Here is a 20,870-nt window from a genome sequence, read left to right as displayed (position 1 = left end):
TCCAGGAGAGGAGGAGCCTACAAAGAAATGGAAAAGCAAAATGAGAAGCCAGGAAGAGAGAGTTCCAAGGAAGTGGGACTTGCCTGATAGGTCAAGCATTGCTCAGAGAGTCAAGGGAACTGAGGTGTAAAAAGTGTTCATGGAATTGGTCAATGTGGCAGTCACTGATAACTAACAGTTTCAGTGGCGTGGTAAAGGAATTCTGATTCAGAGTCAGTTGAAAGATGAATGGAAGTCAAGCAGTGGAAATATTCTGGGTTGACAACTCTTTGGAGAAGCTTAGAGTGAAGGAGAAAGGAGAAAGAAAGTAGAGATATGGGGGCACTGTGTGGATAAGGAAGTACTGAGAATTCAGTACAGGGGGTGTGCAGGGAATATAGCTCTTGCTACACCAGTGACTCCTAGTATCTTTAACGTGAACTGAAATCATTATGTCATTTTCACAATGATGCCATAATTTCCATCCTCTACTCCAATGAAACTGGCTTAAAAAGTATTTTCTCTATTCTCTTCAGTAGTAAATTCACGCTCTACCTACAACTTCAACTTTCAACTTCGGTGGCTAATTACCCACACTAACCTTTCTCTGTGCTCTAATACTGTATTTTGAGATGAACATCTCATGTTGAGATGCACCAGTGTCTCAAAACTACACATCCTTATAAAAAGTATCAATTTTCTCAGTCAGATCCTCTTCACTTCCTGATTTACTCTAATGAGACATCCAGATACCCATGCTCAAAATCATATCATTCTTTCCTGTCACCAGGAAACTATCACATGTTCTTTGGCTTGAGCCTTTCTCTTGGTGGTCCCACTCTCCCCACCACTTCCATCTGTCAAAAGTCTACCCTTCCTTTAAAGCTTATACTATCTAATCCAGGAAACTCTTCCTGATCCTTCTAATTTGATGTGATCTCCTAACATTTAAGCCTTCTTGTATACTTCTCTTAAATTAGATTTATCTGAGGGACTGTCTTGTTTGCCTGAGTCGACTTTAAACTTGTTGAGAGGGGCTTTATCTTACTTGCTTTTTACAGCCCTTCTATCACTGGATGAAGTGGCCACTCACCAAAATCTTGCTTAGTTGACTCAAAAGCAAATTGTTAATGAATTCTTTAGATGACAATAAGTTTTCTGGTATACGCATGCAGAATAAATAATACGCTGGACACTTAAGAAAGCACTTAACTGGAGTACAGAAATGAGCTCATATGAGAATCAGGACACAGCCAAAAATTATTTTTGTTTCTTGGAACAAGTATTTATTTAGCTTTTATTATGGAATATTTCAAATACACATAAAAGTAGAAAGAATAGCATAATAAACCCCGATGAACCCATCATCCAGCTTCAACAACTAACATTTTTACCAATTTAATTTCAACTATTCATCATCCCCACCCCCATCTTTTGCTGGAGTATTTTAAAGCAAATTTCAGACATTGTATCATTTCGCTTATGTATATCTCAGTAAATGTCTTTACCAGATGAGGTTTTGTTTTATAATTTAATCATATGTCAAACCTAATAAAATTAATTCTAATAACTTAATATGATTTAACATCCTAGTCTTTGTTCAAATATTTTCAATTCATTGCAATCATTTTATTGAAATACTGATTCTTTAAATAGTTATAGCCTTTTTAAAAGCAACTTAATGCAAGAAATGAACTGTTGATTCTTTTAGCATATGCACTGGAAGAGGTTAAGGAGAAAGGAGACCTTCAATTTCTGAATTAGTTTCCATGATTCATTTCCTTCCCTTTTCTGCTACTGCAGTTTTGGATCTTTTTTGCAGTTTATTTGTAGGTTTATTAATGATTAGGACAGGAAAGAAGGTATGGCAAAGGCTGCTATTTGTCCCACAATCTCTCTCATCCCCTTCTTCCACAAGGATAGATATACTGGTATTTACAGATGATGTTTCTTAGACTCACTTGCAGTTAGACGTCCGTGCAACCCTGCAACGTTTGGGAGCAAAAGTGATGTGTGCAATTTTTGGGTCATGATCTTAATTGGAAAGAAATGTGCCCTTTCCTCTCATCCCCTCTTTCCTAATGGCTTAAATGCAGACATGGTGTGGTAGGCCATCTGCCACTATGCAGATAAGGAACAACCTCAGAAGATCCACAAGCAACCAGATGAAAGAGTCTGGGGCCCTAGATGACCTCATGAGGAAGAACCATCCTGCTAACCTCCAGACCATCAATTTAAATGATTTTGATATCTGTTAAAACAGCTGTTCTGATATCTTAAGATAGAATGTAAAACTCAACAATGTCAGTTTTATAATTTTTCTAACAACTGAATAAGAGCATCTATTCCCAACGCCACAGATAATCAAATGTTGTCTGTGTATGTTTCCAATTATTACTAGCTGTCAGATGCTGTCCTGGAGCATGGTGATCAACAAACATTAACTAAGCATACGCCATGGGAAGCAGCAAAGCAGAAAGGCTGGCTGGGTTTGGTTCCAGGCAAACTTTTGTTTGCATTTTCCCTTGCCACCTCTTAGCTATGAAGCAGTTATTTAAACTATATGAAACTTTAAAAATCTGTAAAATGGAATGATAGCAGTCCATAGAAAATCAATTATAGAGAGTAAACAGAGGACTGAACATAGTACTTGGTCCACAGAGGTATCCAGAAAAGATAAATTTCCTTTCCTTTGGTTCTCTGTGCACATAAGTCACAGGGTCTGATAATTTTCAATATATCCACTATTGCTGTAGCCATTCAAGTCTCCAGGACTCTTCCAAAACAGCAATACTACAACAGGACATTGATTGGGAAGTCCTGGGGTATACAACACCAACTTCTTTTTTATAGGCTATGAAAGAAGTTATGGGAGATACTCATGGATGAAAAATATGGACTTTCTCCCAAAGATTATATGGCCCACTTAGAAGAAATGTTGATAAGCATGCATCAGATAGGGCAATACCAGCGGATGGAATACAGAACCCTCACATCTCAGAGGCTTTGTCTCCTTTCTGTAACAATAGATGTTCCTGACCTACAGTGAGGCTCTGTTCTACCCAATTATTCAAGGATCTAGACTGGCAGACTTACCAACCAACCTGGAAATAAGGGACTAGAGGATCTGTGGGAGGTGTTTATGGGCCAGATCTGCAAATTATTACATAATGTCCACTCACATTCTATTGTCTCATAATTGTCATGGCCAGACCCAACTGCAGGGGATGCTGAAAAATGTCTTCTGGTTGAGTGCCCAAGAAAAAGAGAAATGAGTATGAGGATCAGTATGCCCTAAGCAGCTGGCCTGATGGATAAGTTAATGAACTATTTTATTCAGCTTCTACTTGAGTAGTGGGAGAATACACTTAGAAAAACTTGCTCAAAAACTTCTACTAACAGTGTCTTCCAAAAGCCTTTCTATGATACAAGAAACAAATTTAACAAAGATGATTTTAAAAAGAATTATCAGAAAAAGTTTCCTGAGCACTTCAAAGTGACTTTAGTAAGTAAAAATAATTGCTTTAAAAAGTTTTAATGTAAGAAAACATAAATTATTTTAGTTAGAAAAACAGTAAAGCCTTGGATTACTGTCCTATGGAAAAAAACAATAAGCACATTTGTGTCGAGAAATGTTTGAACTTTCAAGGGATTCTCAAGAGTCATTAGCTTCAAGTTGTCTTTTCCTAAACAATGATGTCCCAGTTGCTGGATCATCAGCATGCAGGTGACCCGGAAACCACACACACATTCATCACAGCCATTGTCAGCATCTCTGAGATACACAGAGAAACTTGCTAAGAGGCTGCAGACTATTATGTTTCACTATAATGATATTTCCAGAAATAAGAGGAATTACACATTAATAAAGCAATGAAACTATGCAGGTAACCATGACAACTGCTGCAAATTCAATAACATTTTATGTTCCTGAAGAGTTTTTTTTTTTCTTTTTTCTTTTATTGCCAGTAAGATCAGAGAAATTATGAGAAGGAACTGAGAAGCATTTATGTCTCATCTGTATGCTCAGACCTCCAAAGACGTCAAGGGTGTGCTTAGCACATTATAATACCAACTCACAGCAATCTTTGAAAATGCCCTTCTTGGTTCCTAGATGCATATTTATCTTGAGAAACAGTCAACGCCTGGAGCCCAAAGTGCAATGCCTTTAAATGACATCTGGTCAGAGAACCATTTCTCCAAGTTGAGTCCAATTTCATCTCTTTAGATAAAGTACATTCCCTTTTTTGAATCCCCTCAAAAACAATTGGCTTATCTCTAATGGCACGCCCATGGAAACTTCTGAAGGCTCTTAAATATCTACATCAGATTTCAGAAAATTTTAAAGAAAGACATATAATCTGAGTTGTGCAGTCATTTTCCAATTTATCAAATCATGGGGGGGGTGTGTGTGTGTGTGTGTTGCTTTTGTTGCTTCTGATGTGCTGACAAATGAGAAGGCACAAATGGGAGATTATTTTAAAGATTCTCTCTCCTCCCCTCCAGAAATGGGCGAAACAAATAACTACTTTTTCCCACTTTTCTGCAAGTTCTCCTATGATTTCTCCTTTTTATTTATAGATTGCCATTCAGATCAATATAGAAAAGAATTATTCTGGATGACAGCACATTAAGCAGTAGAAAGAGCACCAAAGGCCATTATCATGAAGCTGGGAAAAGTTCCGAGCCAGCTAAATAAGGCCACAGGCCAGAAGCAGCACCTCTTTCACTGGGAGAAAATAGAAGGTCAGAAGGAGGCAAGGCCAGAGGGGAAAATCATCTGCCCCTCAGACACCACTTCTCAATCTGCCCTTGCTTCGGGATCAAGTAAAAGATGAAGCCATCCATCATCTTTCCCCTAAAAAAATGCCACATGACAAGATGTTTAATTGCTTTTTGTTTTCCAGGCAAGGCTCCTCTTTTCTTCTGGTGGCTTTTCTTGTCATCACTTTGGCACTCAGGAGCACCTCTGCCAGCCACTGTCCTCGTCTGGTCAGACCTCCTTGTGCCCAGGACGTTGCCAGCCCTGCCTCCTTCTGGAAGTGCTCTCCTCAGCTGCCCTGCACTCCTCCTCCCTGAGATCTTCTCCCTCCCTGGCAAGGGCTCCCTCCCAGCTTCCCTGCATTGTGTCCTCCCCCGCGCTCCCTCAGGGTGGCCGGTCGCCAAGGTTCCACTCTCAGCCTTCTTCTGTTCCTTCCTAAATCCAGCCTGTGCTTGTCAACGTTTTCCCGCAGCCCTGGAGAGGGAAGCCTTCTAAAATGTTCATCTGACCCCAACTTCCCCCTGCTTAAAACTCTTCAAAAACTTCCCAAAGCTATCAGGATAACACTGAGTCACGTTTCCTTTCTTTCCCATTTCTCCAGTGTGTAAACTAATCATTGTACTCACACACAACTTAGCCTTACTTCTTGTTTCCTACAGGGTAAAACCTAAACTAGTTTTTGGTATGTAGGAGTCTCCAGGATCTGAACCCCTGCTTATTTCTCTAATCACACCTCCAGCTATGCTCCACCTTTACCTCCTCTTCCAGCTATATGTAAATATTCCGAATTCCCTAGACTCAGCATGAAATGGAAATTGCTCCCTAAATCACCATAGCCACCCTAAACTCCCACCTTCAGCCTTTACAGTGGTCCCAGAGCTCTTCACTTCTCCACCCTTCCAAGGAGCTTTAATTTCCCCTCCTTTATTGGCTGTTCTTTCTCAAGAGGAACCCAGTCAATATCCAGAACAATCCCAGACACAAGGGGTTAAATAAATATGTGTTGGGCCAATCTCCATGAATGGGTTAATCTCTTACTACGACTCCTCTTCATTCTCTGGGTGAGGCCCACTTTCTAGGGACTCCTCCATAGTACTGCTCACAACGGGGCTTCTCCCTCTTTCCAGTGGGACTAGACAGATAAAACCTTGTTTCTTTATGGTTCTGGTCTAGAGAGCTGCAGATGTGCCTAGAGAGCCTTGGGTGCCGCTGCAGGACAGCATCAGGGACAGTGACGACAAGCAGCATGCTAGGAGCCACCTGCCGTGATGTGGAGAGATCAAGCACATGTTCAGGTTCTCCAGGGGTCCTGAGGTTACAGCATCTTGGGGGACTCCCAAAAACACAAGCCAGGCCAGAGGGACTATAGGGACCTTTAGGTTTTTATCCACACATAAACCACTCGACTTGAAATTATCCAAATAAATAGATGGATTCAAGAAATTTATAAGTCAACCCAAGTTATGATCACCTGAGAAGAGAATGTCTCATATTTAAAAACCTCAGTTTGCACGGGACTTTTCCCTGCTCATCATCATGATAGGGCAATTTGGTTTGGCTCTGTGTCCCCACCCAAATCTCATCTGGAATTGTAATCCCCATAACCCCCACATGTCAAGGGACGACCTCATGGGAGAGGATGGGAATCATGGGGGCAGTTTCCCCCATGCTATTCTCGTGATAGTGAGTGAGTTCTCATGAGATTTAATGGTTTTGTGAGTGTTTGACAGTTCTTCCTTCACATGCTTGCTCTTTCTCACCTGCCGCCACGTAAGACATGCCTGCTTCCCTTTCTGCCATGATTATAAGTTTCCTGAGGCCTCCCCAGCCATGCGGAACTGTAAGTCAATTAAACCTCTTTCCTTTATAAATTATCCAGTCTCCAGTAGTATTTTTATAGCCATATGAGAGTGGACTAATACACAGGGGTAAGCAGAAAGAATCATGCCCTCATAAATCATTTGTGACTTTCTCCAGCCTCTCCCACATTTTACTGATTATACTTAAAGCAATTTATATCTCTCATCTATACTGAAATATATATCCTTTTTCTTCCCCTATTTTTTTTTCCCTATATCTTGCTGAATCATCAGGAGAAAGTTTATTTCCTCACTTTCCTCCTAAATCCCTGAAATTCTCTAACCTTCAATATGCCCTTCCATGAAATGGGATAATAATCAGGTTGTGAGGATTAAATAAACATTATCTAAAAGGGCTTAGCACAGCAAGAGGGACGAACGTGATGCATGTAAGCTGTGATCATTGTCCTTCACATTCCATTTACGAGTGGTAAACAGAAGAAAATACAAGAGACAAATCTCTATTAAGGAATAGGAAAGCAGTACATTTTACAACGAAGTTCACATATAAAGCCAGAGCCATCAACTTCTTAGTTCTCCTTAAAATAAGCAGAACTGTCCTTCAGAATTGCTATGATCATTTAACAACCAATAGTTATTTTTCACTTCTAAGTGCAAGGCCCTGTTCTAGGTCATGTGGAGGATATAAAAAGAGAGCTTTGTGGAATTTACACGACAGAAGTCTATTTCTTTTCTATATATTCTCACTATTTCTCAAAAGGTCAAAGCAGCTTGCAATGAAAGGCTCAGGGTGGTGAAAATCAAGACAAAATGAAGAATCAGACAAAATATATGGTAGGAATGAAAGACAGAAAACTGTACCTGAAGCCACAGATAGGCTGGCTGTGGCTCGAGGGCACTAACCGTGTCAGAGGAGAAGTGGAAAGAGCTCTCATTAGCAGAAAGGAATGCATCACTATCAGGTGAGGCAACATGGCTTCTATTACTAAATTTTAGAAAGAGATTATTGCATGGATATGCTCATATTGAATAAAATAATAGAAAATATCTTCAGAGTGGTTTTGCAGAGCAGGCAGAAAGTGCCTGGAGCTGGACACACTTGATTTGAACCCGGGCTCTTGGTTGGATCATCATGGACAGATTCCTTAACTCCTTTGAGTCTCAGCTCCTCACCTGTGGAATGGTGGTGATGATCCCTCCCACTCAGTGGTACTTAGGGAACAAATGTGATAGCATATGGAAGTGGCAGGCCCCTAGCAGTTACTTAAAGATTTATGTATTCCACTCCCCAGATCCACCCTCTATGTGTCATCACTATTCCTTGTAAATTTATATGGACTTGAATGTTCATACAATAACTTTTTATAAAAATGGATGGATCATAGGTCATCTACTTGTACAGGTGTTTGGATATCTGTCTCCTTCACTAGATTATAAACTCACAGGGACAGGAGTTCTTTCTGTTTTGCCTGCTAGCATAAATAGTGAGGAGCACCTAGCACATAATATGTGCTCCATTGATACTGGTTATAGGAATAAAGTAAGGCTTTTTTTTTTTTTCTTCTTGAGACAGAGTCTCACCCTGTCGCCCAGGCTGGAGTGCAGTAGTACGATCTCGGCTCATTGCAACCTCCACCTCCACGGTTCAATAGAATCCCCTGTGTCAGCCTCCTGAGTAGCTGGGACTACAGGCATGTGCCACCATGCCTGCCTAATTTTTGTATTCTTAGTAGAGATGGGGTTACACCACATTGGCCAGGCTGGTCTCGAACTCCTGACCTTAACTGATCCACCTGTCATGGCCTCCCAAAGTGCTGGGATTGCAGGCGTGAGCCACCATGCCTGGCCTAGGAAGAAAAGAAGGCATTTTTGTTGAGGACTTATTCATTCAGTCTAAGGATGTGGCTTTTTAGTGACCAGATTGAAGCACATAGCATAACTGCAGAGGGCTGCGGCTTCTTTGATGGATGCTCTCAAAGATCAACCTTAGATGTCTTGAACACTCTCAGACTCCTGAAATTAAATCTGCTTTCCCTCCAGCACCAGCACTGAAGTTAAAAGTTTAAAGCAATTAAACAATTGATTTTATCACTTTTATGTTTTTTACATCTACAAGTCTTCAACTGTATAATCTACTGTTTATCATTGTAAATGCATGATAATTCAGCTTCAAAACAGAATGAGGAGAGTTTGGGAACTAGCCTCAAAAATGAATTACCACTTATGTAACAAAATTATGGGAAAACGTGTTTCCAGTTCCAAATAACTGGCTCATGAACGAACTTTTGAAACCCAAAATCATTTGCACCTCAGGGTTGTCTAAAACATGCAAATGAGATACCAGAAAAGTTTTACATTTATAAATGCCATTAAGATTTTTTAAATGTAATCTAAAGTAAAATGTTTTGTGTCCTTCCTTCCCGTCCCTTTCCCTTTCTTTTCCTTCTTCCTTCTTTCCTCCTAGATTCCCACATTTCCTTCCTTTCCCATACCTTCCCATGTTCCCCAAACACAGTTTTCGAAAATCCTCTATATTCCAAGCTGCTTTGGCAGAAGAAGCTCCAAAAAAGTGTTAAGACTATGACTCACCTCATTGTAATTCTGCTTATAGGATTTATGGAAAAGTAATGAGATCCAAGAAAATAAAATAAAACTTTAAAATCCCACTGACAAGTAAGTTTTTTTCTGTAGGAAATTGAGTTATATAAAAGATTTATATTTTGTTTCATGTAACCCAGAAAAAACTCATGTCCCCTGTTAACTGCAGTCTTTAATTAGTTATAGATGATTTCACTCCATATTTTAAAGGATTAATGCTAATTGAAACTTGTAGTACACTTTTAATCTTATATTAAATATTAATATTAATTAAATTTTCCGAGAATCTTGAGATGGTGCCAGTATTTTATTGCAATAGAAACTGAGGCAAAGATACCACCCTATAACCAACCCATTAGAGTTATGTGTGCGTGATTATGCAGATTAACTCAGGTTTGTCTCTTTGCCATAATCTCCATTCAGCTCAGATCTAGATATCACCAGGACAGCTTCCCTTACTTTGTGTTCTTCCAATAACCACATTTTTTGAACCCCAGGGATGCTTGTGAGACCAACAAATTCAAAGATCTTCAAATGTGGCTCAGAACTATGTAAGGGAGCATTAAAAAAAAAAATAGATATCCCAGATATCTATTTGTCTTATCCCAGACAGAATCCATCAGAACCTCTGAGTATGAGACCTGAGCCATCCAGGGTTGGCCAACATTAATGCAACTTCAATGGCATGGAAAGAAGAAAGCATCATCAAGACCTCTAGAAATGGGATGGCTTTCAAAGGAAAAGAGTTTTCAATGGGGATCATATCTCTTTCAAACATGTGTGCTAGTATAAATATAAATGATGATAATGTAGAAAATGTTTGAGAGTTTGCAATAAGATAGGAAAGCAAAGAGGACAACATCCCATCATGTTAGAATACAGGTTGAGAAAGTCCTTACCTGGGGCTTTGGAAAGAAGGCCTCTGTTCAGCTGAAGGAGCTGTGCCAGGACACTGAACGAAGATTTTTGTAAGAAAATGCTTTATAGTTTATTCCCATGCACAAAAATAATCTTATATGATTCTTAAAAAAAAAAAAAAACAGGACAATGAAATTCTGAATATAACTTAAAAGTGAAGATACTGTCTGATCAGACTAAATAATAAGCTCCCTACTTTTCTCATCTCTAAAATGTTTACACCAAAAGATAAATGGAAAATATTGACAGAAGAAAGCCAGTGCTGAGCACTGAGGTCAGTGGGAGAGCAAGGGCATGAGAAGTCTCAGGCATCAAAAACTCACCGGGCCTGGGCCTTGTCTTTTTATTCTGTCTCTCGACTCCTGCAATCTGTGATCCATGATATTAAATATCAGAAGTCATGGTGTTCCTTATGGTTGATGTTCTTTGTTGTACTTTCCTTTCTATTTCTCATCCTGCTATGGGCTGAATGTTTCTGTCCTTTCAAAATTCGTATGTTGAAACCCTCACCTCTAAGGTTATGGCATTAGGAGATGGCCCTTTGGGAAGTGATTAGGTCACTGGGGTGGAGTCCTCAATGAACGGGATTAGTGGGCTTTTAAAAGAGGCTCCAGAGAGATTCCTTGTTCCTTCAGCCATGTGAGGACACAGCAAGAAGCTGGAAGGCTGTAATCTGGAAGAGGATCCTCACCAGAATCCAACCATGCTGGCACCCCGCTCTTAGACTTTCCAGCCTCTAGAACTATGATAAATAAGTTTATGTTGTTTATAAGCCACCCAATGTGTGCTATTCTGTTACAGCAGCCTGAATGGACTAAGATACATCTCTTCTTTATTTACGAAGCTGAGAAGTATTTCAGGAAATACATTTAAAATGACTCATATTAAAATAAGAGGGCTCTAAATTAGGGATGAGGGTTTTGAGGGAAATTGTGTTCTTCAGTTAAAAACATTTAGGTACAGAAAAAAAGGATGATAGTGCAATTTAAAGCAAATCACCTTTAAGACACATCAAAAAGGATAGTAAGGTAAAATGATGAAATATTTCTGAGTTTTCTATGTCAGAACCTTGCATGCAAACTTACCAAATATAGGCAATTGGGGAAAAATTCATAAGCAAATAATTTAGCATATGATACTCAGCAAAACCTAATGAAAGATCATCAAGCTTGATTTCAATATATAATAAATTACTGCATTAAAAAACTATTTTGCAAATACATTACTGTTCTTAAAATAAGTTACTATATAAAATGTGAGCAGGGGCTGGGTGTGGTAGCTCATGCATGTAATCCCAGGACTTTGGGAAAGCTGAGGCAGGAGGATCGCTTGAGGCCAGGAGTTTGAGACCAGCCTGGGAAACATAGTGAGGCCATTGTCTCTACCTTGGGAAACATAGTGACCCCATTGTCTCTACAAAAAATAAAAAAAAAGTAGCCAGGTGTGGTGGTCCACACCTGTGGTCCCAGCTACTTGGGGGGCTGCGGCAGGAGGATCGCTGGAGCCCAGGAGTTTGAGGGTGCAGAGGGTGCAGTGAGCCATGGTAGTGCCACTGTGTACTCCAGCCTGGATGACACAATGAGACTCTAAAAAAGTCTCCAAAAAATAAAAAAATTAAAAATGTGAACAGTTGTGTAAACAATTATAATCTATAACTTTGACTTTTATCTCAGTTGCATGGCTTACTTATGTAACTCTACAAAATGATGAGTCTGGAAGGCTTGAGCTTTTAAGAAAAAAAATTCATAAATTCTACTGAATCCACTTTAAATTTATAGAAATACAAAATTACTTATTGAAAAATCCCAGGCAGTGTAAAAAGGAATGTTCCGGGAAGTTGCTATTGCCGGTCTTACAGATGTATGTTTCCCAGGATTACTTTGTAGAGATTATTAGAATTTTAAAAATGAGAGTGGCCAGAAGTCTTCTACAGTCTCCTTAGAGAGTTCTAGAAGGGTTAGATGGTCTTATTTATTTATTATTATTATTTTTTAAAGAAGTTTATTTATTTAGTAATTTTTAAAAGAAGTGTATTTGGTAAAAGAAGTATAGAGCTGGCGTAAGAGAATAGATGACTTGTACCCCGAAATCTTCTGCTGTCTCACCTTGACTGCCCCAAACTTGGACTGTCTCAGCCTTGCCAGGGTTATAGAAGGGAGGTCACAGGGAGGGAAGCTGAAGCAGCCTTCCAGTGCCACGCTAACCCTGACTTCCAAATAAGGTTAAAGCACAGCTTCATGTTATACAGAGTCTGAAATGTCAGCCAACTTCACCAGCATGAGAAGTGCAATCAGGCAACATTATGCAGCAACATAAATATATCACTCAGTAAAATGGAAAACCATATAGCAACAACTGGTGTCAACATCAATTAACATGTTTAAACAGTGACAACAGTTTACTCTATGAGTGTGCATACTGAGGAAAGAAACGCCCTCCTCCTAGAGTCTAAATCATATCGATGGGCAGCTTACAAGTAAAGAGAGATACCTCTTCCTCCCATCTTTTCTCTATCCATTAACTTCATCCTCATTTGTGGCTTATCCTTCATTTTAAACTCCCATCTCTCCATTTATCATTGTATCCTTTGAGCATCAACCTCTCCTTCAGCAAATGTTTTTTAAAAATCACCTAAAAGAAACAACAGTGGTATGCCAATGTTTTCCATTACCTAATTTTTCCAACCTGTTACAAAATGCAACTAATAAAATCAAGAGTGAGTATCATTCCTTAAGGAGGTTAAAAATTCATGTTCATCCAACACCAAATTAAGGGGCAATTTTTGACAATGCTGCGGATACCCTTCTGTACATCACTTGTGAAATGGCACTCCTTGAAGGCCTGTATTTCATCAACTTGGCAAAACTTCATTTCAAGGTCATTTCCAAATGCCCTTCTTGTGCAGAGCAGCATGCATGGCACCAGGTCAATCCTTTAGTCATTGCTGGAGCAAGCTTTCTGTGGAGCAGCAGCCTGCTTCAAAGTCAGATGGGCATTTGAAAAGCATGCCAAGAAAACTTTAAGCTTTGAAATGCTGCAGAAGGAAAGGTCGCAACATCTTTTAATTGCTTTCTCTCCCCGCAGAAGGTTGCTTTTCATATTTTTATGCAAATATTACAGACCTACCCAGTGTGAAAAACAGGTTAAAAAATGTGGTAAGTGATTTTGTGCATATGTCTTCAATTGAGCAGAGTGTCGAGTGCCAAACTTCAACCAAGCTGATCATACTGCAGTTCTGTGTAAAAGCCCAAAGTGGTGGAATCTAGTTGCTATAGCTGCAAATTAAACAAATAAATGAGACACCATGGAATGCAGCAAAATATCTGCGGTCTGATTAGTTCATATTTGCCATATGTGTGAATATGAGCAGTCAAATTCTGAGTTTAAGCAAAGATCTTTCGAATAGGTATAACGAAGGGGGAATTCTTAACAATAAATAAGGAAGATTTGAATTCTCTGTCCAAGGATAAGTAACTTACATTTTATATCAGTTTTAAAGGAATTTCATTACTTTTTTTTGTTAGGAGTACAAATTCAGTGTTGCTAAAAATATACGATTTCTACCGGGGCAGTTTTCTTTGAAACTTTAGATTGAGATTGACACTAACTTGCCAGTTATTATACGGTAATAAGTTAAAATCTTTAGCTCTAGGGAGGCTTTACTTTTGTTTACATTAACTTTGTTTAATTTTATTTATTGGGCCTGCTGTGTGGCAGGCACTGTGCTCTGTACTTGTGAGGACAACCGCGTGAATCCCACAACACACTCTACGCTTCCTATGAGTAGAGCTCAGTAGAGAAATTGAAGAAGACCATTTGAACACAGAATTCCATTCTGACTAACCTCTTAAATCATTTACACCAAACTGTCTTCACAGAATAATAAAACCAGAGAAAACTCGAAAGGTTATCCAGTTCAGGTCCCTTTCAAATGTCTGCATTCATTAGAAGTGCAGCCTAAGGAAATGAAGTGGCTCTTTTGGGTTAAACTGGTGTGGGAAAAAGAACAGAGTAAAAAAGCCATATTAGTATGTACGTAGTGATGGCAGAGGGTAGGTATCAGAAGGAATGTCTACTAACAATGGTCTGTTTATCCCAGCACATGGAGATAGCAGCAATATCAGCAGCAGCACCTGGATATACAGGATCCTTAGCTATATTACCAAAGCCAATGAATTAATGTACTTGATAAGGATGAAATGAGTTGCATAAAGGGGAAAAGTTTCTACCAATCTGGGCTACTTATTACAGCAAGGTTTACACATATCTGAATTAGACCATTACCTGTAAGCTCAGTTCCTGCATATAGATACAGAGATGGTAAAAACAATAGGAGAAAATCATCCTTGCTTGGATGAAAAGGAAAATAATAAAAAATGCCAGGAATGTTTATCAGTGACTTAATGAAATATGTTTGGTGAAATATAATGATAATTTAAATTCAGCAGCATCTCTAACTAGATGTTTACAAGGCTCCATGGAGAAAGGCCCCACGGCACACAGGTACAGAGAGGGCAGCTCTTGAGTGGTCCAGTCCAAGATTGGCTGCTCATAGGCTGTGAGCGCTTGGGCAAGTTATTAGGCTGGACACTTGGAGGCCATCAGATATAGCTGTGCCATTTGTTTGAAATAAGAATATGGATCCTGAAAATTATAAATCAATCAGCTTGACAAGGGTGCTATAAGGTTCTACGACAAATCACTGAAAGGCTAGAATGGCTCACTGAAGGATGTAGAAAATTCAATGATCATAGGTACCGGCTTAGGTTCACTTAGAGAAAATAATTTTATTTCCTTTCCAGAAAGTGTTACTAGACTTGGAGAATAAGGAAATGTGATAGAGGTTCGTTCACTCAACCATTCATTCATGCATTCCTTCAAAGAACATTTCTGAGACCTATTATGTGCCAAGCACTGAGCCAGATAATGGAATATGCAGAGGATGCTAAGACCATCTGCTTGCCCCCAAAGGACACCAACTTCCAAAAAATGTAGCAACAAACTACCAATACAGCACAGCAGATGCTACAGGAGAGGTACCTGCTGTGTAAAGAGGGTCATAAATAAGGGATAGGCATGGGAGAAGCAATGCACGCATGAGCAAGTGATGTAATGGGAGAGGTGATGCATGTATGAGCACACTCGGATAAGAAGCAGAGTTCTGAATGGTAGAAAAGGGCTCTATACCCACTCAGTTCGGGAGTGCAGTGTGCAGGGGCTGTGACAGTGTGGCTGGAGTGCTGTGTTAGCCACAGGTTAAAGGGGACAGGGAGGATGCTGAGGACCTCCTGTACAAGCTGCACCTCAAGAAGAGGCATAAATGGGCTCAGGGAAGTCAGCCAGCACCTCAGTATCCCTCAAGAACCAGGCAGTTTGGGGACTAATTCAGTAGATCAGATTCAGAATCAAAGGGTCATGAAAAATGTATGAGATTGAATTTTTTTTTTTTTTTTTTTTTTTTTTTTTTTTTTTGAGACGGAGTCTCGCTCTGTCGCCAGGCTGGAGTGCAGTGGCACAATCTCGGCTCACTGCAACCTTCACCTCCTGGGTTCAAGCGATTCTCCTGCCTCAGCCTCCCGAGTAGCTGGGACTACAGGCATGTGCCACCATGCCCAGTGAATTTTTGTATTTTTAGTAGAGACAGGGTTTCACCGTGTCGGCCAGGATGGTCTCGATCTTTTGACCTTGTGATCCGCCTGCCTCGGCCTCCCAAAGTGCTGGGACTACAGGTGTGAGCCATCGCACTTGGCTGAGATTGAATATTTTCTATTGGGGGTTGCCACACTCTTGTCCTGGCTTCTCTTTAGCTGACCGTCTTTCAACAAGACCCGAATAAAGAAGTATAAAGATAAGATGAGGATGGGAGGCCATCAACACATTCTTGCTATCTCCATGATCTGGAGAAAGGTAAACTTGGAAGTAACATGAAAAAAGGACTGGTGAAGAAAGAGGGCAGAGGACAGGAGATGAGAGATGAGGCTGCTGCCTCAGTTCAGCTGAGAGATGACCAAATCTTAAACTAAAGCAGACATTGTGGACATGAGGAGGCTGGGGCCGATCTGGGAGCTATTTTGGAGGTGCAGCTGATAGGACCTGTCACCTAACTGTGGGGGATGTCATAGGAAGAGGAGCTTTGAGATGCATCTTGCCATTTTTGAGATGGTAACACAAGACAAATAAGATTTAAAGGAGGGGTTAGCTCAAGCCATCAGTATGGTTTATCTCAAGGTCCTTGTATCAGAGGCAGAATGTGATGCCCACAGGGTAGTTGGATTAGGAAGCACAGACCTGGGAAGGGCGCATGTAGAGCAGAACCTGAAATCATGGGAGAGAGTGAAATCTTCGTGGAAAGAGAACATGAGGGGAACACAGAGGACTGGTTTTAAATCTTGCTGAATGGATGAAGGGACTGGAGAAATTTGGGTGGCAGAAAAGAAGACTCAGTTCCTTCTAAGAGTCTTTCCTGTAGCTGAAAGCCACCTGTGACTGTGGTTGGCTATTGAAGCTCCATCACTGGAGATGCTTAATCAGAGGCTGAAAGGTAATTAGCCAGGATACTGTCCAGGTGATTTAAGGTTCACATGGTAGATGAACCAGATGATTTTTAGAAACACAAGTTTAGGATTCTAGGATTCTGTGGTTCTATGATAGAAAATGCAGCCTCTTTCCACTTTACTTTCTTTGGCAGCAACACAGATGTGTGCTGAGGTGGGAGCTTCAATTAAGAGGGAACTGGAAAGGATACAGGTATGGACTTCCGCCAAGAAAACGGGTCTGTGGCTAATGAATGATCTGTCTGTGGCAGTGAAGAAGGAAGCCAGTTCCTAGAACACTACCTTCCTGCCTTCCACCACCCCCTCCCCTAAACATAAAGACCTAAGGGCAAATGAATGGAAAACATATGAATTAAATTTATTTTGAAATATCTATAGATTTAAGTATTAGGGGAGAAAGCACTTGTGTAAACCACACTCTGGGTTTTGCTGACCTCAAATTATCTGAATATAACTTATAGACTTCTTGATGAACTAATACTATTGCTGGGCCGACTCATCATTTAAACAAAGAAACAAGGGCTGAGTGCAAGCCAAATAATAGCATTAGTCTTGAATTCTACCCTAGCATGGCAAATTAGTTCTCCAAAAGGATTTGTGATGGCATGAAATTGCCTTAAAAAGCCATTGTCTGGCCGAGTGTGGTGGCTCACACCTGTAACCCCACCACTTTGGGAGGCTAAGTCGGGCAGATCATGAGGTCAGGAGATCGAGACCATCCTGGCCAACATGGTGAAACCTCCTCTTTACTAAAAATACAAAAATTAGCTGTGTGTGGTGGCGCATGCCTGTAATGCCAACTACTCGGGAGGCTGAGTCAGGGGAATCACTTGAACCGGGGAGTCAAAGGTTGCAGTGAGCCAAGATCGTACCATTGCACTCCAGCCTGGTGACAGAGCGAGACTCCATCTCAAGAAAAAAAAAAAAAAAAGAAAGAAAGAAAAAAAAAGCCATTGTCCCATTCTTTCCTTAGAGAGAGAGAATAACTAATGCCCAGATAAAACAATTAATATGTAGAAGAGCTTTTCAACAAATTTGAGCCAGGCTGACCTGTAGCTATGCATTGTTCTGGAATGTGATCTTTGGACATCAGTCCAGGCCTTCTCAGGCAATAATGGCAATATAACATGCACAAAAAGACCCCTTCTGGGAACAGCAGGTCATGTGTGCAGGATTTTCCTGCACTGCAGCTGAAATTGAAGAGTGAGGTTAAATACAAGTTAGAAAATAAGTAAATGCTTTGAGGTTGTACTCTCTGTCAACTATTATGAAGGGGAGGAGAGAATGAGTGAGAGAAAAAGAGAACAAGAGAAAACATGGACATAAATTGATAAGGATGATTCATTCACGCAACAAATATTGATTGTCCATTTTGTACAGGCATTGTTGTAGGTATTTGGGATAAATCAGCAACTGAAATAAAGACCCCTACCCTATGTAAATTCCATTCTAGCAAGGGAAGATAGACAATAAACCATAAATAAAACATATAAGCAAAACCACATTCTATATCAAGGATGATTAGTGCCATGGGAAGGGGGAGCAGGTTAGGGGATTTCAGTGAGTGGGGAGTATGGGGTTAGCTGTAGTTTCTAATTGACTGCTCGAGGTAGGCATTACTGAAAAGGTGAGGAGGAGGGTAGAGGAGTGAGCTAAGCAAATCTCTGAGGACAGAGTCCAAGAAGAGAAGGGTACCTAGGGTGTTCAAGGAACCATAAGGAGGCTAGCTTGATCCATTAACATCTATTGATTCATCAAATGGTTACTGAGTACCTATAACACACCAAGCACTATACCAGGCACTAAAGAGAAAAAAGGCCAGGTGCAGTGGCTTATGCCTGTAATCTCAGCACTTTGGGAGGCTGAGGCAGGAGGATTGCTTGAGGCCAGAAATTTGAGATCAGCCTGGGCAACACAGTGAGAACTTGGTTCTACAAAAATTTTAAAATTTAAAAATTAGCCATGCACTGTGGGGTGTGCCTGTAGTTCGAGCTACTCAGGAGGTTGGGTTAGGAGGATCCCTTGAGACTAAGAGTTCGAGGTTAAAGTGAGCTATGACTGCACCATTGCACTTCAGCCTGGGCTGTGCAACAAAGTGAGACTCTGCCTTTAAAAAGAAAAAAGAAAAAAAAAAAAAAAGAGAGAGAGAGAGCAAGAGAAAGAGAGAAAAAAATTAATCCCTAAACCTTAAGTAGCCATGGAGAAGGTAGGGTATAAAGAAGTGTATGATTTGACTCTGCCATTCTGCCTTCTTTATTCTAGAACATTTTTAACCCTCTTTTTCCTCTCGTCTCCCCCTTTCCCAGCTCCTTACCCTGTCTTCCTCTTTTCTATGGCCATCTCACATCTTCTCATTCATGACACTATCCTTCTTTCTTTCCTCTATTCCTCTATCTTTCTTCATTCTCCATCCTGGCCTCTCCCTGTCTCCCCTTTCTCCCTCCAGTTTTCCTTGTCTTTTTACCTCACAAGGTAGTTCACAATTTATTCAAACATCAGCTTAAAAATTATATATTTTTTCCAGTTCATAATATTCTGGTTAAAGTAACAAAAAATGTCATTGGCAATAGCTAAAAGTAAATGCCTTGAAATTTATTACTGATCTGAACAAACAGAATAATCAAATCTTCACATTAAAATTTAAATCTGCAAAATCTAGCATGGGAGGACTGGACTTGTTAGAACTAATGATCACAGATGAAAATTCACAATGGAAGAAGCTATCATCATCCATAAAATTTGGTAAGAAGAAAGCTTACATATGGGAATAGCATGAAGCAGTTCTGAAAGCATCTGACTCATTGTTGATGTAACTCTCCTTGTTCCTGGTTTTTGGGGGTCTTATTTGTTTTCTTTGGGAGGTCCATTTGAGAGTCCTAGAGAGAGGTTCCTAAGAAATGTCTGACCTCTGTTCCAGTTTCTTACTTTCATTTTTGAAAATTTCCAGAATCTTAGTTACTTTAGAATACTTTAGAATGGAAATTGGAAAAGGCCAGTTTTTTTTTCATATAAAATATTTAAGATATTCTTTCAACTAATAGCTTATTTTTATGAAATATCTAACATCAGTGTGGCACAGACTCCATGAGTAATGAAATGTACAATCTGTGTATCCCAGAGCTGGAAAGTTACCATAAGTCATGCTATCTACCAAAAGAATAACATCAAATCTGAGTTCCTGCAAAACCAATGATCATCCAAGTGGCATTTAATGCCTTCTCTTCTGGGAAAGACAGATGCACAAAATCTGTAGTAATTACCAAATGTCAAAATAATATTGAAGAGAATAAATCATTGCCTAAATTAAGGTTCTCTTGAGGATCAGTTACATATAACAAGAACAACTGATAAATCAAGCGTGAAGAGGGGTGGAGTTTATTATTTTTTTCTCCTCATAAATCACACGGGAAATGAACAACTCCTGCTGTGATTATAAGAATATCAAGATCTTGTCTGCTTAAAGATCTTTGGTAATAATAATAATATTCTAACCCTATTCAGTGCTTTGCATTCTGAAAGCACTTTATAAACATGAATTAGTTCTTCAGTAAGCCGAGGCACTATGTGATTGTTGGTATTTCCTGTTAGAGCATCACTGAAGCTCAGCAATCTTTCTAGAGTTTAAATATTTATTTATTTATTGCTTTCAGTATATATTTACTTCACATGACAATGCATTAAAATCATAATAAGCAGAAGAGAAAGGTTCATTGTTCTATTTTTGCAATGAGGAAACAGGCCAGAATAACAATAGGGCTTCTCCTTGTCAAACTGTAAACGGCCCTTTGGGGACTACGCTGTTGGCTTGTGGAGCTGTTTTCCTACTTGCTTTCTTCCATCTCAAATATGCCATTTCCAGCCTGTAAAACTGCATCTGTTTTGTGTTTTTCTCAACCTGCAGCCCCACAATATCTATCAGGGTGATTTGCAGATCATAGGTTTATAATACATGTTTGTTAGATTGAATTATATCAAAGTCCAGGTCCACATGTTGCAGGCCAAGCAGAACTCTGTCTCCTACAACTGTCCATGGCCACCTGCATTACAGTTTGGAAATTCTGATTCATTTGCTGACATCACTTGTGCTTTTCTTTCATCTGATCATCAGTGGACTGAGGACAGAAAGATGGTGGAAGGACAGAAATGTAAATATGACATTCTTCCAAGTTTCAAAAGCACATGCATAAACATTCTTTTAATCATCAACATTTATTGAATGCCTAATGTTTGTCATGTGCT

General features: G+C 39.8%; 1 protein-coding gene across 7 annotated transcripts in view; it reads right to left on the bottom strand.

Annotated features, from left to right (window-relative positions):
* The window catches only part of AIG1 (androgen induced 1), a 277,790-nt gene that overhangs the window by 137,932 nt on the left and 118,988 nt on the right, over positions 1-20,870 (bottom strand). The window contains exon 4 of one of the 7 annotated variants that reach the window (XM_025383425.1): positions 12,217-13,352. The exons of 5 other annotated variants lie outside the window; for them this stretch is intronic. In XM_025383425.1, the coding sequence (XP_025239210.1) occupies positions 13,347-13,352 (6 nt within the window). In that variant the 3' untranslated portion in view covers positions 12,217-13,346. Of the gene's footprint in view, positions 1-12,216; positions 13,353-20,870 lie in introns of those variants that run through there. One more of the 7 variants, XM_025383423.1, reaches the window with a different exon arrangement.

The sequence above is a fragment of the Theropithecus gelada genome, chromosome 4, assembly GCF_003255815.1.
Source record: "Theropithecus gelada isolate Dixy chromosome 4, Tgel_1.0, whole genome shotgun sequence".
Classification (NCBI taxonomy): domain Eukaryota; kingdom Metazoa; phylum Chordata; class Mammalia; order Primates; family Cercopithecidae; genus Theropithecus; species Theropithecus gelada.
This window is presented reverse-complemented; position numbering and strand designations above follow the sequence as displayed.